The sequence below is a fragment of the Littorina saxatilis genome, unplaced genomic scaffold (assembly GCF_037325665.1).
Source record: "Littorina saxatilis isolate snail1 unplaced genomic scaffold, US_GU_Lsax_2.0 scaffold_686, whole genome shotgun sequence".
Lineage (NCBI taxonomy): Eukaryota > Metazoa > Mollusca > Gastropoda > Littorinimorpha > Littorinidae > Littorina > Littorina saxatilis.
The window spans coordinates 7501-25224 of NW_027129576.1; the positions used below are offsets into that span (position 1 = coordinate 7501).

Consider the following 17724-nt stretch of genomic DNA (forward strand, 5'->3'; position numbering starts at 1 on the left):
ATTGCACACAAACAAGAACAAACAATCGGCTGGGCAAATTAGCAAACCCTACAAAAACACAATGTAAGTGTGTGTGTGTGTGTGTGTGTGTGTGTGTGTGTGTGTGTGTGTGTGTGTGTGTGTGTGTGTGTGTGTGTGTGTGTGTGTGTGTGTGTGTGTGTGTGTATGTGTATGTGTTCTTGTGCTGGCCTCCTTATGTTGACAGTTTTCTCACCCACGTAAAGATGACATCTCTCATTATGTTGACATCAACTTAACGGAAAACCACGGAATCTTGTTTTCCCACTTCCCATTGATCATGTGATCACAAAAAAAGTATATCCTTGCGCTTGTCGTCATAACGATGGATCCTTCCGCATGAGTGTTTAGTCTGTGTGTGTTAGGCTTACACAACTGTCAACACACAGTCTGTGGAATCTTTGATCACGTGACAAGTAGATCCCCTCTCTCTCCTAGTGGAAAGTAGTGCTCGATGCGACCGGCCAGTGCGACGACATTTTTCCAGCGTACAATTGGTAAGTTTTATTCATTTTAAACTGATTTTGTTTTAATAATTTGTGATTGTTTGAGTGACATAGAAGAAATATGACTCGATGTGAATGTTGTTTTGCATTCGGGTTTCGATAAAGAGTATAATTTTATGATAACTGAGACATGAAAGGAGAAGAACTGTCTGAAACCGCCGGTCGCCATTTGCAATGCCAAAAATAAGAAAGTGGAAGTCTTCATGATGTAGATCTAGACTTCCACTTTCTTATTTCTGCTTCATGTTGGCGTTGAAAAAGAGTATTGGGGGCTTATAAATAATTATGATGACTGCTGCCAATAATTGGCCAAGGAAATGCTCAGCTAGCCTACTGAATGACACCAAATGTAATGATTCAAGTACAACCACAGCACAATTATCCAAGTAAAATAACGCACAATCGTGAAGTTGGAGGGCTAGCTAGCTAGAATCTAAAGGGGAAGCCTCAAAGATGCCCACGTGAACTATGCTGTCATCACTGAAATCGAACTTAAAGGGGAAGCACACCCAAAAAATCATTGTCCTTTTTTTGTGCGTGTGACAAGGGCACATTATGTATCTGGAACACTGGCACAGGTGAAACTGGTAGAGTTGCCATCACCATCAGTATGTCTCTTCCTTCACAGCCACAGTTTGAGGTGAACGACATGTGTAGCCGTCACTGGCAGTGAAATCCTGATCAGTGGCCATGTCTGAAACACAATATTACACCCTAGGATCACTTGATGCTTGCACCTTATGCATGGTCATCATCACAAATAAACAAGCATTAACCGATGAAGCCTTCAAAGAGTTTCAGACTTAATTACTTTTCTTCACCATGCATTGACGTCTGTAGTGCATCCCAACTGTTGCCTTCCCCCCCCCCCCCCACCACCACCACCACAAGCTCAAAATAGTTCTTCCTGATGTCCAGATGGGACCATGTTCAAATAAATAGCCATAGTTGCTTTGATCTTGAAATGACCTAATGTTGAATTTGATATCAGGAGCGAACTAAAGCGTCCGTCATGACTAGAACTACGGATTACAACGCATCTGAAGATGACTGATATTCAGACTCTGGATCAGATGAAAACTATGTCACGTGGCTGCCATCTACAAGTCCAAAACACAAACAGCTTATCGGTCCCAATGTCGAAAATAACCCAGACACCACACAGATTGATGTTCCTCTTCCCCCTCACGTTTATGACTGTGACCTTTTTGAACTCGTGATTGATAAGTAGCTGTGGTCCTGATATGACCGAAATTGGTTGACGGGACCCTTTAAGCAATAACATTGATTTATTGATAGCATCTGTATAGTGCACTGATAGGCGCACTGGTACTGAATATCAATGCGCCATTTGGCCTACTGCAGTGCGCAATAGTCACTAATCTCTGTATTTTTTTCTTTGTTTTTTAAATTAATATATTTATTTTATGTTATTTTTTATTTTATTATTATTATTTTTTTTTTTTTGCAGAATGGCAGCATAATGATGCACAAATTCCCACTTTCACGTGGGATGGTTATGGTTCAGGCAGCTTTAAGTAAGTATTTTTCATGCTTCATTTTCATTTTTTCGTAATGCTGACAGGGGCACATGCTATGATTTTCTTGAAAAGTGTGGACACTTGTCTAGCAATTTCTAGGTGTCTTTCATTGTTTAGGTAAATGCACAGTAAATCCTGTCTTGTGCAGACAACAAAGGTTCCAGACAATCTTTTCCACATAAGAGATGACCTTATAAAGTGAAGTCCTTCTAATGTTTTCATCTGTGCTGTCACCAAGTTTCCTTATGAAGGTGACTGTATAACACAGGTTTTGCTGTACGTAAAAATGTTGAAGTATGCACCTGTGTAAATTATATGTATACATGTATGTTAACAGTTAGTCAATGTACTGACCTTGTCTGACAGAGAAGAACATTGTCACAGTAAAAGCCGACACCACCAGCGAAGTCCATAAAGCCACTGGGGACGTCCAGACTGCTGTTGCTGCCCTCAAGGTATGTGTAATTTGTGCAGTGTGTGTTGTATGTGCTGGCAAAGTTGGTTTGCTGGTGTCAGTTTAATGTGGTTTATAAGTTACAGTAAAACCTGTCTCTAACGGACACCCTTGGGGAATGGTAATAGTGTCCCTATTAGACAGGTGTCCCTTCTTCACAGGTGGAGGGGCCGGGGCAATATTTTACAAAGAGCACGTAAAATGAACAAGACACTTTTTGTCAGTCCTGTAGTTTGAATTTATTGGATTGAACATGAGACTCACTGAAAATGTGAGTAAACAAATGATACATGTAGCAAACAACAACATCCCCCCCCCCCCACCTACCCCGTTCCCTACACACACTGTGCATTCAAACTTACGCAAGTCGGGCGTCACAAAGCTAAAAATAGCTGACTCTTCATCAGTCATTCAACGGGAAATTCCGCAGTGTGTCTCGACCAAATTGGGTCAGCTCTTTTTTCATTCAGTTTTTCTAGTCTCAGCATAAATGCATGGAACAGAAATTTAGCTGTGTTAACTATTGTTTCCTTCGAAGGATTGCTTACAAAGAGAGAGAGATCGAGAGAGAGATTAGTAGGAGGGGGGAAGGGGGGAGTGGTAAATGATAAATGGTTGCATTTTCTAACCTGTATAAGTGGTCCACTGACAGGCAGATTCTTCGATCTTGCAGTACAAAACCACTCCCATACCACGTTGTTCAGGTCTTCATATTGCGTTTTCCGACGTTTCACAGTTTTTTGGTCGATTCGCGCACCTGACTCCCACTCCTTCATCACGTCTTCTTTTTCCGATTTGATCCTCGATATCTGTGTTTTACCACATCCCATCTCCTTCGCCACATCTCGGCATGATTGGCCGCTATCTAGTTTTTTCAAGGCAGCGACACGCTGCTCTAAAGTCAACGCTTTTCTTTTTCCTGCTGGAGATTCCATTTTCAAACACAGTAGTCTACTGTTGCTTTTGGTTGTGACTGTATCCACAATGCGGAAAAGCGAAAGTGAGTGAGCAAAAGTGGGTCTCCATCTAAACAAGCCACTGATTGGTCAGAAAAGGGACAGGACAACCAATCAACAACCATTTGTGCTACGGCTACTGCTGCCGAGCACTGACTGCATAACAGTCGAGTTTTCGAAGTTGCGTTTTTGTGTACGTTGTGTCCGTTTGTGACAGTGTTTACACTTCCAACGGTCCAAAAATTCGTGTCCGCGTCCGTAAGTGGCAGGTGTCCGTCCCGTTAAAGGTTAGTTATTGTTGAAATCGTGTTCGTGCCATGATAAACTGTCCGTATGTAGCAGGTGGCCGTTACAACAAGGGTCCGCTAGACTCAGGTTTTACTGTATTGTCATGCTCTGCTGGCAAATTTGGTTCGCTGGTGTCAGTTTCATGTGGTTTATAAGTTATTGTCATGCCCTAGAAATGCTACATATCCCTGTTTGCTTTAATTTTACAGGCGCCTGATGACCCGGATTACAACGCAGCTGATGTTGTCACAGTAAAAGCCCACACCACCAGTGAAGTTCATAAAGCCACTGGGGACATCCAGACTGCTGTTGCTGCCCTCAAGGTATGTGTAATTTGTGCAGTGTGTGTTGTATGTGCTGGCAAATTTGGTTCGCTGGTGTCAGTTTAATGTGGTTTATAAGTTGTCATGCTCTAGAGATGCTAAAAAATCCCTGTTCGCTTTATTTTTACAGGCGCCAGATTCGGATTACAACGCAGCTGATGTTGTCACAGTAAAAGCTAGCGAAGTTCATCAAGCCACTGGGGACGTCCAGACTGCTGTTGCTGCCCTCAAGGTATGTGTAATTTGTGCAGTGTGTGTTGTATGTGCTGGCAAAGTTGGTTCGCTGGTGTCAGTTTTATGTGGTTTATAAGTTGTTGTCATGCTCTGCTGGCAAAGTTGGTTCGCTGGTGTCAGTTTAATGTGGTTTATAAGTTATTGTCATGCTCTAGAGGTGCTAAAAAATCCCTGTTCACTTTATTTTTACAGGCGCCTGATGACCCGGATTACAACGCAGCTGATGTTGTCACAGTAAAAGCCCACACCACCAGTGAAGTTCATAAAGCCACTGGGGACGTCCAGACTGCTGTTGCTGCCCTCAAGGTATGTGTAATTTGTGCGGTGTGTGTTTTATGTGCTGGCAAAGTTGGTTCGCTGGAGTCAGTTTCATGTGGTTTATAAGTTATTGTCATGCCCTAGAAATGCTACATATCCCTGTTTGCTTTAATTTTACAGGCGCCTGATGACCCGGATTACAACGCAGCTGATGTTGTCACAGTAAAAGCTAGCGAAGTTCATCAAGCCACTGGGGACGTCCAGACTGCTGTTGCTGCCCTCAAGGTATGTTATTGTATAATTTGTGCAGTGTGTGTTTTATGTGCTGGCAAATTTGGTTCGCTGGTGTCAGTTTAATGTGGTTTATAAGTTGTTGTCATGCTCTAGAGATGCTAAAAAATCCCTGTTCGCTTTATTTTTATGTCTGTGAAATTGTTGTTGTCGGGAGCAGATATCAATGAAGATAAATTGCCATTATTTAATACTAACTTTAAAAGAAATAATGAGTGGCTGCTGACACCAATTTATCATGTTTAAAATCAAGGACAAGCTACAAATTGTTAATAAAATAGCTAAAATTCTTCAGCCAGACCCCCCCAACCCCTGGACCCCAGGTTGTACCCCCCCCCCCTCTAGCTCTCTTGCTCCTACTGTGGGGTTTTGTTTTTTTAGATAAAGTAAACTTGTCTTAGTTAACTTGCATATTATATATCAGGTGTCGTGTGTTTGTGTGTGTGTGTCATCGAGCTTCTGTCTGTGTAGTACAATACTGTTAAACATGGTTATCAATTTTGTACTTGTTTTGCATGGTAGCGCGCGAATACACGTGTCGTTTAATCGTTTTCGAGCTGGTTTATGGTTGATAAAAAAGATTACCCAAAGATGCCTCAAATTACGTAAAAGTACCAGCTGCATTCCTGATTTTCATTTGGGGGGTAAACAGGTCTGTATGTATAATTTGTGCAGTGTGTGTTTTATGTGCTGGCAAATTTGGTTCGCTGGTGTCAGTTTAATGTGGTTTATAAGTTGTTGTCATGCTCTAGAGATGCTAAAAAATCCCTGTTCGCTTTATTTTTACAGGCGCCCGATTCGGATTACAACGCAGCTGATGTTGTCACAGTAAAAGCTAGCGAAGTTCATCAAGCCACTGGGGACGTCCAGACTGCTGTTGCTGCCCTCAAGGTATGTGTGATTTGTACTGTGTGTGTTGTATCACACCCTTTACTCCGTTTCGGACCCCTTGCGACGTTGCGTTGAATGTGTTCGTTCCTCGACTGCATTCATTTGCACGTCTGATCATGAAATTTCCAATCAAACGTGTAGGCTAGGAACTGTCGTCAGTCCAGCAAAATGTTCAAGATGTATGCAGAAGACAGTCCCAAGTTTTACGATTCTAGCGTCACGCAAACGGCCGTAATAATTTAAGCAAGTTTTAATTTCGTGTTGCGTACCCCGCATATGTGCGTAACGTCAACGTTTCGTACCGCTTGCATTATGTTACGTACCGCTTGCATTATGTTACGTACCGCAATGACCACGTTTCGTCTCGCGATCGTGACCTAATTGTCTCTGTGACATTGAAATGCACTGTCTGTCCCCACCACAGCAGTTTGGAGTTTTGATACAAACTTTATCAAAACCAGGCACAGGTGTCAGTTTAATGTGGTTTATAAGGTATTGTCATGCCCTAGAAATGCTACATATCCCTGTTTGCTTTATTTTTACAGGCGCCTGATGACCCGGATTACAACGCAGCTGATGTTGTCACAGTAAAAGCCCACACCACCAGTGAAGTTCATAAAGCCACTGGGGACGTCCAGACCGCTGTTGCTGCCCTCAAGGTATGTGTGATTTGTGCAGTGTGTGTTGTATGTGCTGGCAAATTTGGTTTGCTGGTGTCAGTTTAATGTGGTTTATAAGTTATTGTCATGCTCTGCTGGCAAATTTGGTTCGCTGGTGTCAGTTTAATGTTGTTTATAAGTAAATTATTGTCATGCTCTGCTGGCAAAGTTGGTTCGCTGGTGTCAGTTTAATGTGGTTTATAAGTAAATTATTGTCATGCTCTGCTGGCAAAGTTGGTTCGCTGGTGTCAGTTTAATGTTGTTTATAAGTAAATTATTGTCATGCTCTGCTGGCAAAGTTGGTTCGCTGGTGTCAGTTTAATGTTGTTTATAAGTAAATTATTGTCATGCTCTGCTGGCAAAGTTGGTTCGCTGGTGTCAGTTTAATGTTGTTTATAAGTAAATTATTGTCATGCTCTGCTGGCAAAGTTGGTTCGCTGGTGTCAGTTTAATGTGGTTTATTAGTTATTGTCATGCCCTAGAGATGCTAAAACATCCCTGAGCAAATTGAAGGCCTTGAGGGAACTTCTGCAGTGTCCTGAGAACAGAATGCATCACAGTATAACACTGACAATTGGCAAAATGTAAATTTATACGGCTGTATTAAGTGGGTTAGAGCTCTGCTGGAGTCGATTCTATTTTATTTAGTTATATTTTATGTCTGGGCGGACATGTATTCATACAAACATACATACATACATGAAGAAGTTGACGTCATAATGAGAGGTGACATCATAAGGAGATGTAAATACCAACCGAAGTCAACATAACAGTCTCTCTACAAGAAGATGCAAATACACATTACACACATACGTGTACATCAGAGCATCATATTGTTTTTATTTATCATGGGTGCAATGACCCATGGCTAAGCAAAATGTGTCCACGACTTCATGTAGAATCATCTAAGAATGCTCTAGTCTAATTTTGACGTTTGTTCAAACAGACCCAGAGTTGGAAGATGAACTTGCCCTTGGCAGCGATGAACAAGCCAACAGGACTGAATGCACAGGTAGATTTGCTGTTTTGTATTTGTCTTTGTGTATGGCGTCGTTCAGCAGCTAATTTAACTAGAAAAAATAATTTTCGAGGACGCACTGCAGCGCGTTGTTTACGCACAGAAATCCAGAAGGACCCCCAAATTCAAAAGCAGCGCGTCCTTCGGACGCACGTCCAGATTTTGATCCAGTCACTTGAGAAAATTGGTCAGATGCAATCAAATAATCATATCCAGGGGTTATAAGTTGGCTTCCTTCCCCGAAAAAATCAAATGAAAACAAACAGCGATCGATGACTGCGAATGTCTACGATACTTTCTGGTCTCGCAGAGTGACTGCCCTTTGGTCTGTATTTCTGTGGTCAAGAACACTTGCTAGTCTCGCAGTTACTCCCCTGAGGCCTTGATTTCTGTCGTCTGAGAGAGTGAGAGACCGGTGTTTTCAGGATGTCTTTGCTGCATTATCAAAACTAGAAGCGGCACAAGTGCCACCATTATTGAGGAGGGGGTCGAACATCGCAGAAACGTGCATTAGATGAGGAGGGAGGAGGCGGAGACGGACCCGATGTCAGCGGCGGTCGCGATGACGATGTCGGTGAAACCGAAAGCAGCTCAGATCAGTGCTCGGGCGCAGGACCCCCAATCCTTTCTGAAATAATTTGTGGTTAAATCCTATTTTATTCTCTGAAGATGCCACTCAGAAGAAAAACGACTGAAGCCAATATCTTGAAACATGTGAACGACTAGGCCTAGTACTGAACTAGCAGACGACAGAAGCTGACTCGATCTACCACTTCCGGTTTTAGTAAGCTAACGTTTTTGTCTATTTTACCCCCACCAAAGTTAAATCATCACAAAACAATACACCAATCATTTCTACAACTACTCTTCCTTTGTTTGAAATCTTGACTTGGAACAATAAATCGCCTGAAAAAAGACACAGAACATGTTTTTGTCTCTACCCATAACACAAGAGCCCGATCGGCATGGATCGTATCCACTCGCAACTTTTAGCTTAAAATCTAGCCATTTTTACGTGAAATTAGCACCTTAAAACTTTACAAGTACCGAAAATAGATGTTTATGAATACGATTATCGACAAAATTACCAACAATGGTTTCGATTTTCTTGAACAGTGTCGCTAAGTTTAGGCACGGCGACGTTGAAAGATCGTGTTCTGTCGCCATGTTTAGAGCTATCGTGTCAAGGGCGCAGGGTTGCCTCTTTTGATTGGCTGTTGCTCGGCGTGTACGTCATGCATTCTTTAGTTTCGAACACGACCGAAACCTCCAGAAAACGCTGTTTCCATCGAATATATGATTGTGGGGTCGCAATTATGCCCCAATCCCGTAATTCAGCCGAGAAAGTGACCAAGCTATTTTTAGGTGTTTTCATCTCGGATTTTTTCATAAACCCTACTACCTAGGAAAAATAAAAACACACGTAAACAAAGCCTTGCTTTGTCTTGTTTGACTTGACACACTTTTGTTCAAGTTAAAAATAGACATGCACAGACAACAGCGGGATTTCCCAGATAGGTGTTGGTTTGCTTGAGCTCAAAATGGCTGCAGGCCTAATGGCGTCGCGGTTCGTGATCCTAAATATTAGGCATTTCTGCCTGCTCCTCTCACTCACATGTTCTCATTCACACCAAAAGAAGGCAAAGACAAGGCAGAATGAACTTCAAAGTATTTATTAGGCACATTTTCAAGACAAATCAAGCAAAATGTTGTTGATAAAACATGGTGTGAAAATTAGTGCAAAAAGCAGGTTTCCCTGCATGACTGTAAAGAGGCTGCCACCACCTTTTTTTAGTTAGCTTTTTTTAGTGTCATTTGGCCGCTCTACTGAGCAAATTGAAGGCCTTGAGGGAACTTCTGCAGTGTCCTGAGAACAGAATGCATCACAGTATAACACTGACAATTGGCAAAATGTAAATTTATACGGCTGTAATAAGTGGGTTAGAGCTCTGCTGGAGTCGATTCTATTTTATTTAGTTATATTTTATGTCTGGGCGGACATGTATTCATACAAACATACATACATACATGAAGAAGTTGACGTCATCATAATGAGAGGTGACATCATAAGGAGATGTAAATACCAACCGAAGTCAACATAACAGTCTCTCTACAAGAAGATACAAATACACATTACACACATACGTGTACATCAGAGCATCATATTGTTTTTATTTATCATGGGTGCAATGACCCATGGCTAAGCAAAATGTGTCCACGACTTCATGTAGAATCATCTAAGAATGCTCTAGTCTAATTTTGACGTTTGTTCAAACAGATCCAGAGTTGGAAGATGAACTTGCCCTTGGCAGCGATGAACAAGTCAACAGGACTGAATGCACAGGTAGATTTGCTGTTTTGTATTTGTCTTTGTGTATGGCGTCGTTCAGCAGCTAATTTAACTAGAAAAAATAATTTTCGAGGACGCACTGCAGCGCGTTGTTTACGCACAGAAATCCAGAAGGACCCCCAAATTCAAAAGCAGCGCGTCCTTCGGACGCACGTCCAGATTTTGATCCAGTCACTTGAGAAAATTGGTCAGATGCAATCAAATAATCATATCCAGGGGTTATAAGTTGGCTTCCTTCCCCGAAAAAATCAAATGAAAACAAACAGCGATCGATGACTGCGAATGTCTACGATACTTTCTGGTCTCGCAGAGTGACTGCCCTTTGGTCTGTATTTCTGTGGTCAAGAACACTTGCTAGTCTCGCAGTTACTCCCCTGAGGCCTTGATTTCTGTCGTCTGAGAGAGTGAGAGACCGGTGTTTTCAGGATGTCTTTGCTGCATTATCAAAACTAGAAGCGGCACAAGTGCCACCATTATTGAGGAGGGGGTCGAACATCGCAGAAACGTGCATTAGATGAGGAGGGAGGAGGCGGAGACGGACCCGATGTCAGCGGCGGTCGCGATGACGATGTCGGTGAAACCGAAAGCAGCTCAGATCAGTGCTCGGGCGCAGGACCCCCAAGAAAAAAGAAAAGATGTTTTAATGCCCGGTGGCTCACAGAATTTACATGGGTTCAACATCGTGATGACCACTTCTATTGCAAACTATGGAAACGAGCTTCAGAGGCACAGTTGTTGTCCTAGAAACACTTTTGACAGTGTTATAGTATGATTATTGTCATGTGTGAGTTTGTGTGTGCATGACTTACATTTTTACAAGGACCCTCAAAAATCCCACTAGGACCCTCACATTTTTTGACAGAGGGTCCCAGGGATCCCCATTTATTTAGTCTGTAGAAAACACAGGTGTTTGTTGGGAATGTGGAATAGCGATGGTAAAAATGATCATCCTTCAGCAAGTTAGGTTGCCGTTTTCCCCCCTAAAAAGTGTTTCAGGACTAAGTTGTTGAATTTTATACCAACTTTCTAAGTTTGTCCAATCCTACAAACAAACAAAAAAAGAAGTTTTGATATTGTGTGACCAACAAAAAATCGTTCTTTTTACCACACCAATACATAATTGAAGAAGACAATATTTTAAAAATGCCACAGTGGAAAAAACAAAAACAACATGCATTGCCCTTTCCTTTTTTGTCATTTGTTGCACTGTGTGCAAACGGCTGTTTGAAACTTGCAGTTTGATAAGATTTTATTGATAAACTTGCTGTCTTTAAGATATTTTGCAACCAAGTCGTCTCTTTGTATATAATTTTAACATCTTTCAGTAAATGAATTTTTTCTCATTTATTTGTAGCGGCAAGAACTGGAAAGCCTCGGCAAACAGTGAACAGATCAAGGCAGGCATCAATTGATTCTTCAGGTGTGTGGCTTTTACTTGTGATGTACTGTAAAAAAAACTGCAAGTGTTTGTCAGGGCTTCCTGAGGAGCAATAACTAATTTATATTGTTTACATGTATCAGTAAAGCAACACACGTGTAGGTTAACTGATTTAGTAACTATTGGCTGCAGTCTTCCACATAGAAAAAAAACAGTTTATATTATTATTATTTCGTGCTTCCATGTGAGGTTCGGAAAACAAACGATGACGTCAGAATTTACCGGGTTACCAGACATTGCGTTGGTGTCTAGATTGTTTGAAAAAAGAGTTCACTTTAAATCTTTTTACACAAGGTTGAGTTGTATGTTTTCATCACAATAAAATAATGCTCAAAGACAGTTTAGATAAAAGAAAATGGTGGTTTTCTATAATGCAACAGACAACACCCACCAGAAAATATTTGTTTTGTGACGCATTGTTCGAACCAAGTTGTTCTAAAAATAATCTCATCTATCTCTGAGGTTATTTTGATCGGATGTTCAATAATCAATTGCTTGGAACCTGGAGGTATTTGAATCGCGCCAGTTGGTAGAACACTTAGTCTTTAGACACTGATATAGCCGGATAAGCCTTAAAACATCTGAAGTTACGTGCACCTAAGCCTTTTAAAGGTTGTGTAATTTTATTTTGTGTGATCTGTTGTTTCAGGGAGAAGAACCTGGACTGAAGAAGAGGTACAAGCTGTGGAGAAACATTTTTACCAGTTTCTTCTTCTACGAAATACACTTCCTGGAAAAAAAGAAATAGAAAAATGTATGCGTGCAGAACATGATGTGCTTAGGCACAGAAATTGGAAAAATGTGAAAAATTTCCTCCGAAATAGGATGATCCAAAAGAAGCGAAAATTATGAAAAGTGAGAACGAGAATTGGCTGCAATCCTGATTTGAAGTCCAGTTTTGACCATGTTTTGTGTGTAATTTTTTAAGCCTTTTCATTCAAATATGAATGAATGGCCTCCGCTAGATTACCTGATCATGCTCTGGCCTCCCTAGTTCATCAGGGGTTTATACTGGTGGAGGTTAGAATTTCGCGCCATTTGTTTTATTGAATAAATGTCAACCCTAATTTGCCATTGACGTAATTTTTCTGTGTATAAACAATATTCAATAATGCATAAAAGGTTTTTTCGTTGGTGCTTTTTTTTATAATTTTTTAAATGTGTACCCTGAAGTAAATTAGCAACTGTTAGTAGTGTATGCCACCAGATCTGCCAACTGCTACGATTTTGGCGTAGCATGCTACGATTTTGATTCTTGCTACGATCAACAGTAAAAAATAAGATTTTTTTTTCTTTTTTATTTTCTTTCTGTGTGAGTTTAATTGAAGTTCTAGCACATGCCACGGTACCAAATTCTCTGAAAAAGTACTAAGGCTACATCTGAGTTTGAGTTTAATTATTTTCGCTATGTTCCTTCTTGGCAGTGAGTATTGTTACTGTATCAGTATGAATGTCATTCAGTAATATAAGTCATGTCTGGATCTTTGGCTGTTAAGCGCGTCGTGCACATTTGCTCCTCCTGTTTTGGAAATGCTACTCCAAATGGCTGGATGCTACTCCTTTGCGTGATGGGGGGGGGGGGGGGGGGGGAGCTCTGTGCCACTGTTCATTTGAAATGTTACGTTTCAATTTTATTTTAAACAAATTGGGAAGACTGAACCCGGCCCAGTTTTGACCATGTTATGTGTGTAATTTTTTAAGCCTTTTCATTCAAATATGAATGAATGGCCTCCGCCCTTAGATTACCTGATCATGCTCTGGCCTCCCTAGCTCATCAGGGGTTTATACTGGTGGAGGTTAGAATTTCGCGCCATTTGTTTTATTGAATAAATGTCAACCATAATTTGCCATTGACGTAATTTTTCTGTGTATGAACAATATTCCTGTCAATAATGCATAAAAGTTTTTTTCGTTGGTGCTTTTTTAAAAATATTTGTTTAAATGTGTACCCTGAAGTAAATTAGCAACTGTTAGAAGTGTATACCAGTGCAGAGCTGCCAACTGCTACGATTTTGGCGTAGCATGCTACGATTTTGATTCTTGCTACGCTGCTACGATCAACAGTAAAAAAATACGATTGTTATTTCTTTTGTTTTTGTTTTTGTTTTTTTGTGTGAGTTTAATCGAAGTTGAAGTTCTAGCACATGCCACGGTACCAAATTCTCTGAAAAAGTACTAAGGCTACATCTGAGTTTGACTTCTTCTTGGCAGTGTGTATTGTTACTGTATCAGTATGAATGTCATTCAGTAATATAAGTCATGTCTGGATCTTTGGCTGTTTTGCGTCGTGCACATTTGCTACTCCTGTTTTGGAAATGCTACTCCAAATGGCTCTGGATGCTACTCCTTTGCGTGATGGGGGGGTTGGCAGCTCTGTGCCACTGTTCATTTGAAAAGTTACGTTTCAACTTTTTTCAACTTTCAACAAATTGGGAAGACTGAACCCAGTCCAGTTTTGACCATGTTTTGTGTGTAATATGAATGAATGGCCTCCGCTCTTAGATTACCTGATCATGCTCTGGCCTCCCTAGCTCATCAGGGGTTTATACTGGTGGAGGTTAGAATTTCGCGCCATTTGTTTTATTGAATAAATGTCAACCCTAATTTGTCGTTGATGTAATTTTTCTGTGTATGAACAATATTCCTGTCAATAATGCACAATTTTTTTTATTTTTTTTTTGCTTTTTTTTATATTCTTTTTTTAAATGTGTACCCTGAAGTATTAGCAACTGTTAGAAGTGTATGCCACTGTTCATTTGAAATGTTACATTTCAACTTTTTTTTAAACAAATGGGGAAGACTGAACCCAACACTAGACATTAAAATAAACAATTGTGAAAGCTGAAATGTGTTCTTTTATAATTGTAATAACAAAACGTGCGTTTATTGTATTTGTTGTTCTGAATATTACTCTACCACATATAAACAAATTACAAAACAAAAAAGACTCGAGCTTTAACCGTAAATGGTTTATTGGACCTTCAACAAGAAATTCAATTCAATTCACACAAAAAAAGACAATCCGCAGACAGTACCAATGACTAAACTGTTACAGAATAAAACTATGGCTTGAAAATGAATGGAAAACATAATAGAAACCAATCTCGATTACACAAAGGCACACAATAATTACAAAAATAGTAATAATCATAATAAAAGTGTTCAATTATTTGCAAACAAAAATATATACATATATCCTATTACTAAATAAAATTAAAAAAACCCGACTTACAATACAACGGCAATTGCATATTTCAATGGAGCAGCATAATAAAATAAAAAAGCAGAAACGTGTCAAAATAGACCGTAAAAACAAAGCATAAGTATTGTCACCCTACCTTCTGTCACAAAGCACACACAGCGTGTGTGTCATCATTATGTGGTTAGAAATACTATTGTCACCCTACCTTATGTCACAAAACACACACAGCGTGTGTGTCATCATTATGTAGTTAGAAATAAACATGTCTAAGATTTGTGTGTAAAGGAATGTATTTTCTGCCATCGTTCTTTGCTCACCCTTTTGAACCAAACGTGAAAAAAAGTTTTAAAAAATCAATTGAAACACGCGGGAAAAAAATGTCACTATTACGAGGGTTCCCACCAAGAGTCAGCATAAGGGTCTCGCCACATGTATGTGTGTGTTTACGACTCTGCTACTACACACAGAAACACAGACACACAGACACACACACACACACACACACACACACACACACACACACACACACACGCACGCACACAATCACGCACTCACGCACGTACTCTCACACACACACATACACACACACACACACACACACACACACACACACACACACACACACACACATACCGTCTTTCTTAAAACTCAACTCTTCTGCCGCAATGCCGTGTCATGCATCCAGCAAACCTCTGGGGACACCAATCTTTTTATCCTCCCAATTCTTCTTTCTTTTCCTTGTCGCGTTTTGTTTTAAAGTTATCTTCTTTCTTTTTCGTTTGTCATTAAAATACGACTCCCTTTGGTGACGTTTACTCGGTCGTTGTTCCATCAAAAAGATAAGCCCTGGTGTCGTTCCAAATTAAATTTAGATTTGTTTGTGTAAATTGTGTCAGCATTATCTATCGTCTCAGCTGCAAGTCGCTTATCGGCTTAGAATAATAGAAATGGTTGGAGTTTTAGGTGAGGATGGTGGTGGTGGTAGTGGGATGGAAGTGGGTAGGTTATTGGAGAGACAACAAGAGAGGACGCTATATGCAGGGTATGCATAACGTAAGCGTTTCAAAAATTGTGTAGTTCGGTTTATCCCTTGCAGAACTTTTCTTTTCAAAGAAAGCATCGTTCTCGTTACAGCGACCATGTACACCTGAACAGATCAGATATGCCTAAACGTTTAGGTTTTGTGTAAAGGGAGGATATTTGTATAATGTAGTTTTGCTGACTGACATCGTTGTCAATTAGGTAATCGATGCAGCAAAACAAATTTCATTCTACATACAAATCAGTTTTACTGCCAACTTTAGGTATGTGTCTTTGTGTGCATTTGCTGGTATTACACTTGAACATCTGAACATATCCATGGCGGTGTACAGCGTTTCTTTCGCGAGAAGGGGCCCGGTTGCTTTGTCGGCAGATCGCTGGACTTGTAATCAGTGATTCACGGGTTCGAATACCGGATCGGGACGGACACTGGTCAACTGTATCTGCAGTCTCAGTGGCATCCATGTTCAAGCCCCGTGTCACCACTGTGGCACGCAAACGATCTCGGTCATTCTGCCAGAAGTGCTGGTTGGTGGTTTCACCTTAACTTAAATAACACAAATGGCAGGAAAAAATACGAGAAAACAACAACAACAACAACAACAACAACAACAACAACAACAACAACAACAACAACAACAAACAAAGACACCACAAACAAAAATACCAAGGAGATTAAACGACAACATCTGACATTACGAAAATAACTGGTCATGAAAATGCATCATTATAAGCCAGATGCAATAGGGAATCTCCAATTTCTTCCTTTGTGTCTTCGGCGTTGAAAAACACATGGCAGCATTAGTTTTTACTGTCATGTTATTCTGTCTACAACATTGTATCGGTGGTTTTGACAGTAGGTTGACAACGATTGACTTGTTTGCTCTCCTTTATAACTGCTATACATTTTAAACAATGAAAAATGTACTAGTATCTAAGCCTGTTAATACAAAGTAATGAATGTCTTAGTGAAAAAAATATAATTAAAAGTTTGATCAAAATCCGCTGCAAAAGGCTATACAGCCAAGGCGTATTTCACAAGAATGACTGTATTACATATGTGAATAAGGAGAGTTTTATCATGTTCCCCCAAGGATCTTGGTATTTCAGTTGTTCTTGTGTTTTAGTTTTTTAATGTCAGCTATAAAGGTGCGAGTTCAGTTTATCTGATCTTCGTGATGCTTCGAATTCAGATCTTTGATGCAGCCTCTCTGGGTTTCGCTTAACTTTCAAGCGGATTCTAAACGATAAGCTGAGGTGAGCGTGCACAAAGAACAGAAAACACTGACACTCTATGGTGAAGTTTTGCATTTGATCTTGATATTCATGAATACTTTTTATTGAGCACGTTCCAAGATCATACGAATTAGTTTTCTTTGCACTGGCAATATCCTTTTAACTTTTTTGTTCTCGGGAATCTTTTTTTGTATTACCCTTATGGCCGTAATGTGTGTTTTTGTTAGAGGTGTGTGTGTGTGTGTGTGTGAGCGTTTGTGTATGTGGGTACGTTTGTGTATGTGTGTGTATGTTTGTGTATGTGTGTGTGTGTGTGTGTGCATGTGTGTGCGTGCGTACGTGCGTGTTTGTGTGTGTGTGTGTGTGTGTGTGAGAGAGAGAGAGAGAGAGAGAGAGAGAGAGAGAGAGAGAGAGAGAGAGAGAGAGAGAGAGAGAGAGAGAGAGAGAGAGAGAGAGAGAGAGTGGAGGAACAAAGCAGAACAAGAACAATATGCTTTGTGAAAACAGCATGGGATCACCGATTGTTTTCTTCTTCTTCCGGCTGCAATCCGCAGCCAAAACAACACGATCGTGTTTTCTTCTTTGATTCGGTATGTGTTTTGCATCAAGAATTTACACTCTCACAAAGGCTTCGCATGAGGTGAGCTGAGGGCAAAGCTTAGAACGTTTTTATTATTTTAATGTTGTAAAGGCAAGGTGACACTACAAACATGACAAGGCTCGATCTGAGCATAATCCTTGGACGCTAATGTCATCCTCGGATTCTATAACGCGTTTTTATGGAAACATTGGTTTATGTTTGCTAGATACGACTTTAAAATAAAGTGGGGTTCATTATTTGTGCTGCACTGTAATCACGAGTTCGTAAAAATAAAAGAATAAACATTCAGATCCAAACAAACAAAAACATGCGTAAAAGTGTTGCACTATTCGTTGTGCTTGGTTTGTTGCAATAGTGTAGGCTTCAGTAATGGCTAGGCGGGGTCGTGCAAACACAAAGCCCGGGTTAGTCATTATCTA

General features: G+C 40.4%; 1 protein-coding gene across 3 annotated transcripts; it reads left to right on the forward strand.

The window, feature by feature from the left end:
- The first annotated feature begins 206 nt into the window (after window positions 1–206).
- On the forward strand, window positions 207–13002 carry LOC138957810 (uncharacterized). 3 transcript variants are annotated; one of them, XM_070328862.1, is made up of 13 exons: window positions 207–515; window positions 1996–2062; window positions 2432–2520; window positions 3973–4086; window positions 4217–4318; window positions 4513–4626; window positions 4759–4863; window positions 5659–5760; window positions 6306–6419; window positions 7366–7431; window positions 9716–9781; window positions 11142–11207; window positions 11875–13002. In XM_070328862.1, exons 2-12 carry the CDS (start codon window positions 2008–2010, stop codon window positions 11172–11174), a joined length of 960 nt encoding a protein of 319 aa, XP_070184963.1. In that variant the 5' UTR covers window positions 207–515; window positions 1996–2007; the 3' UTR covers window positions 11175–11207; window positions 11875–13002. The 3 variants fall into 3 exon arrangements, with proteins under 3 accessions (XP_070184963.1, XP_070184964.1, XP_070184965.1); XM_070328863.1 differs by lacking the exon at window positions 4759–4863; XM_070328864.1 differs by lacking the exon at window positions 3973–4086.
- The last annotated feature ends 4722 nt before the right edge of the window (window positions 13003–17724 follow it).

Excerpts from the sequence above, each read along its gene's own strand:
- LOC138957810 (XM_070328862.1), top strand. The coding sequence starts at position 2,008 with ATGATGCACAAATTCCCACTTTCACGTGGGATGGTTATGGTTCAGGCA. Across the intron at positions 4,087-4,216 it reads CTGCTGTTGCTGCCCTCAAG|GCGCCAGATTCGGATTACAA; the intron begins GTATGTGTAATT and ends TTATTTTTACAG. Across the intron at positions 4,319-4,512 it reads CTGCTGTTGCTGCCCTCAAG|GCGCCTGATGACCCGGATTA; the intron begins GTATGTGTAATT and ends TTATTTTTACAG.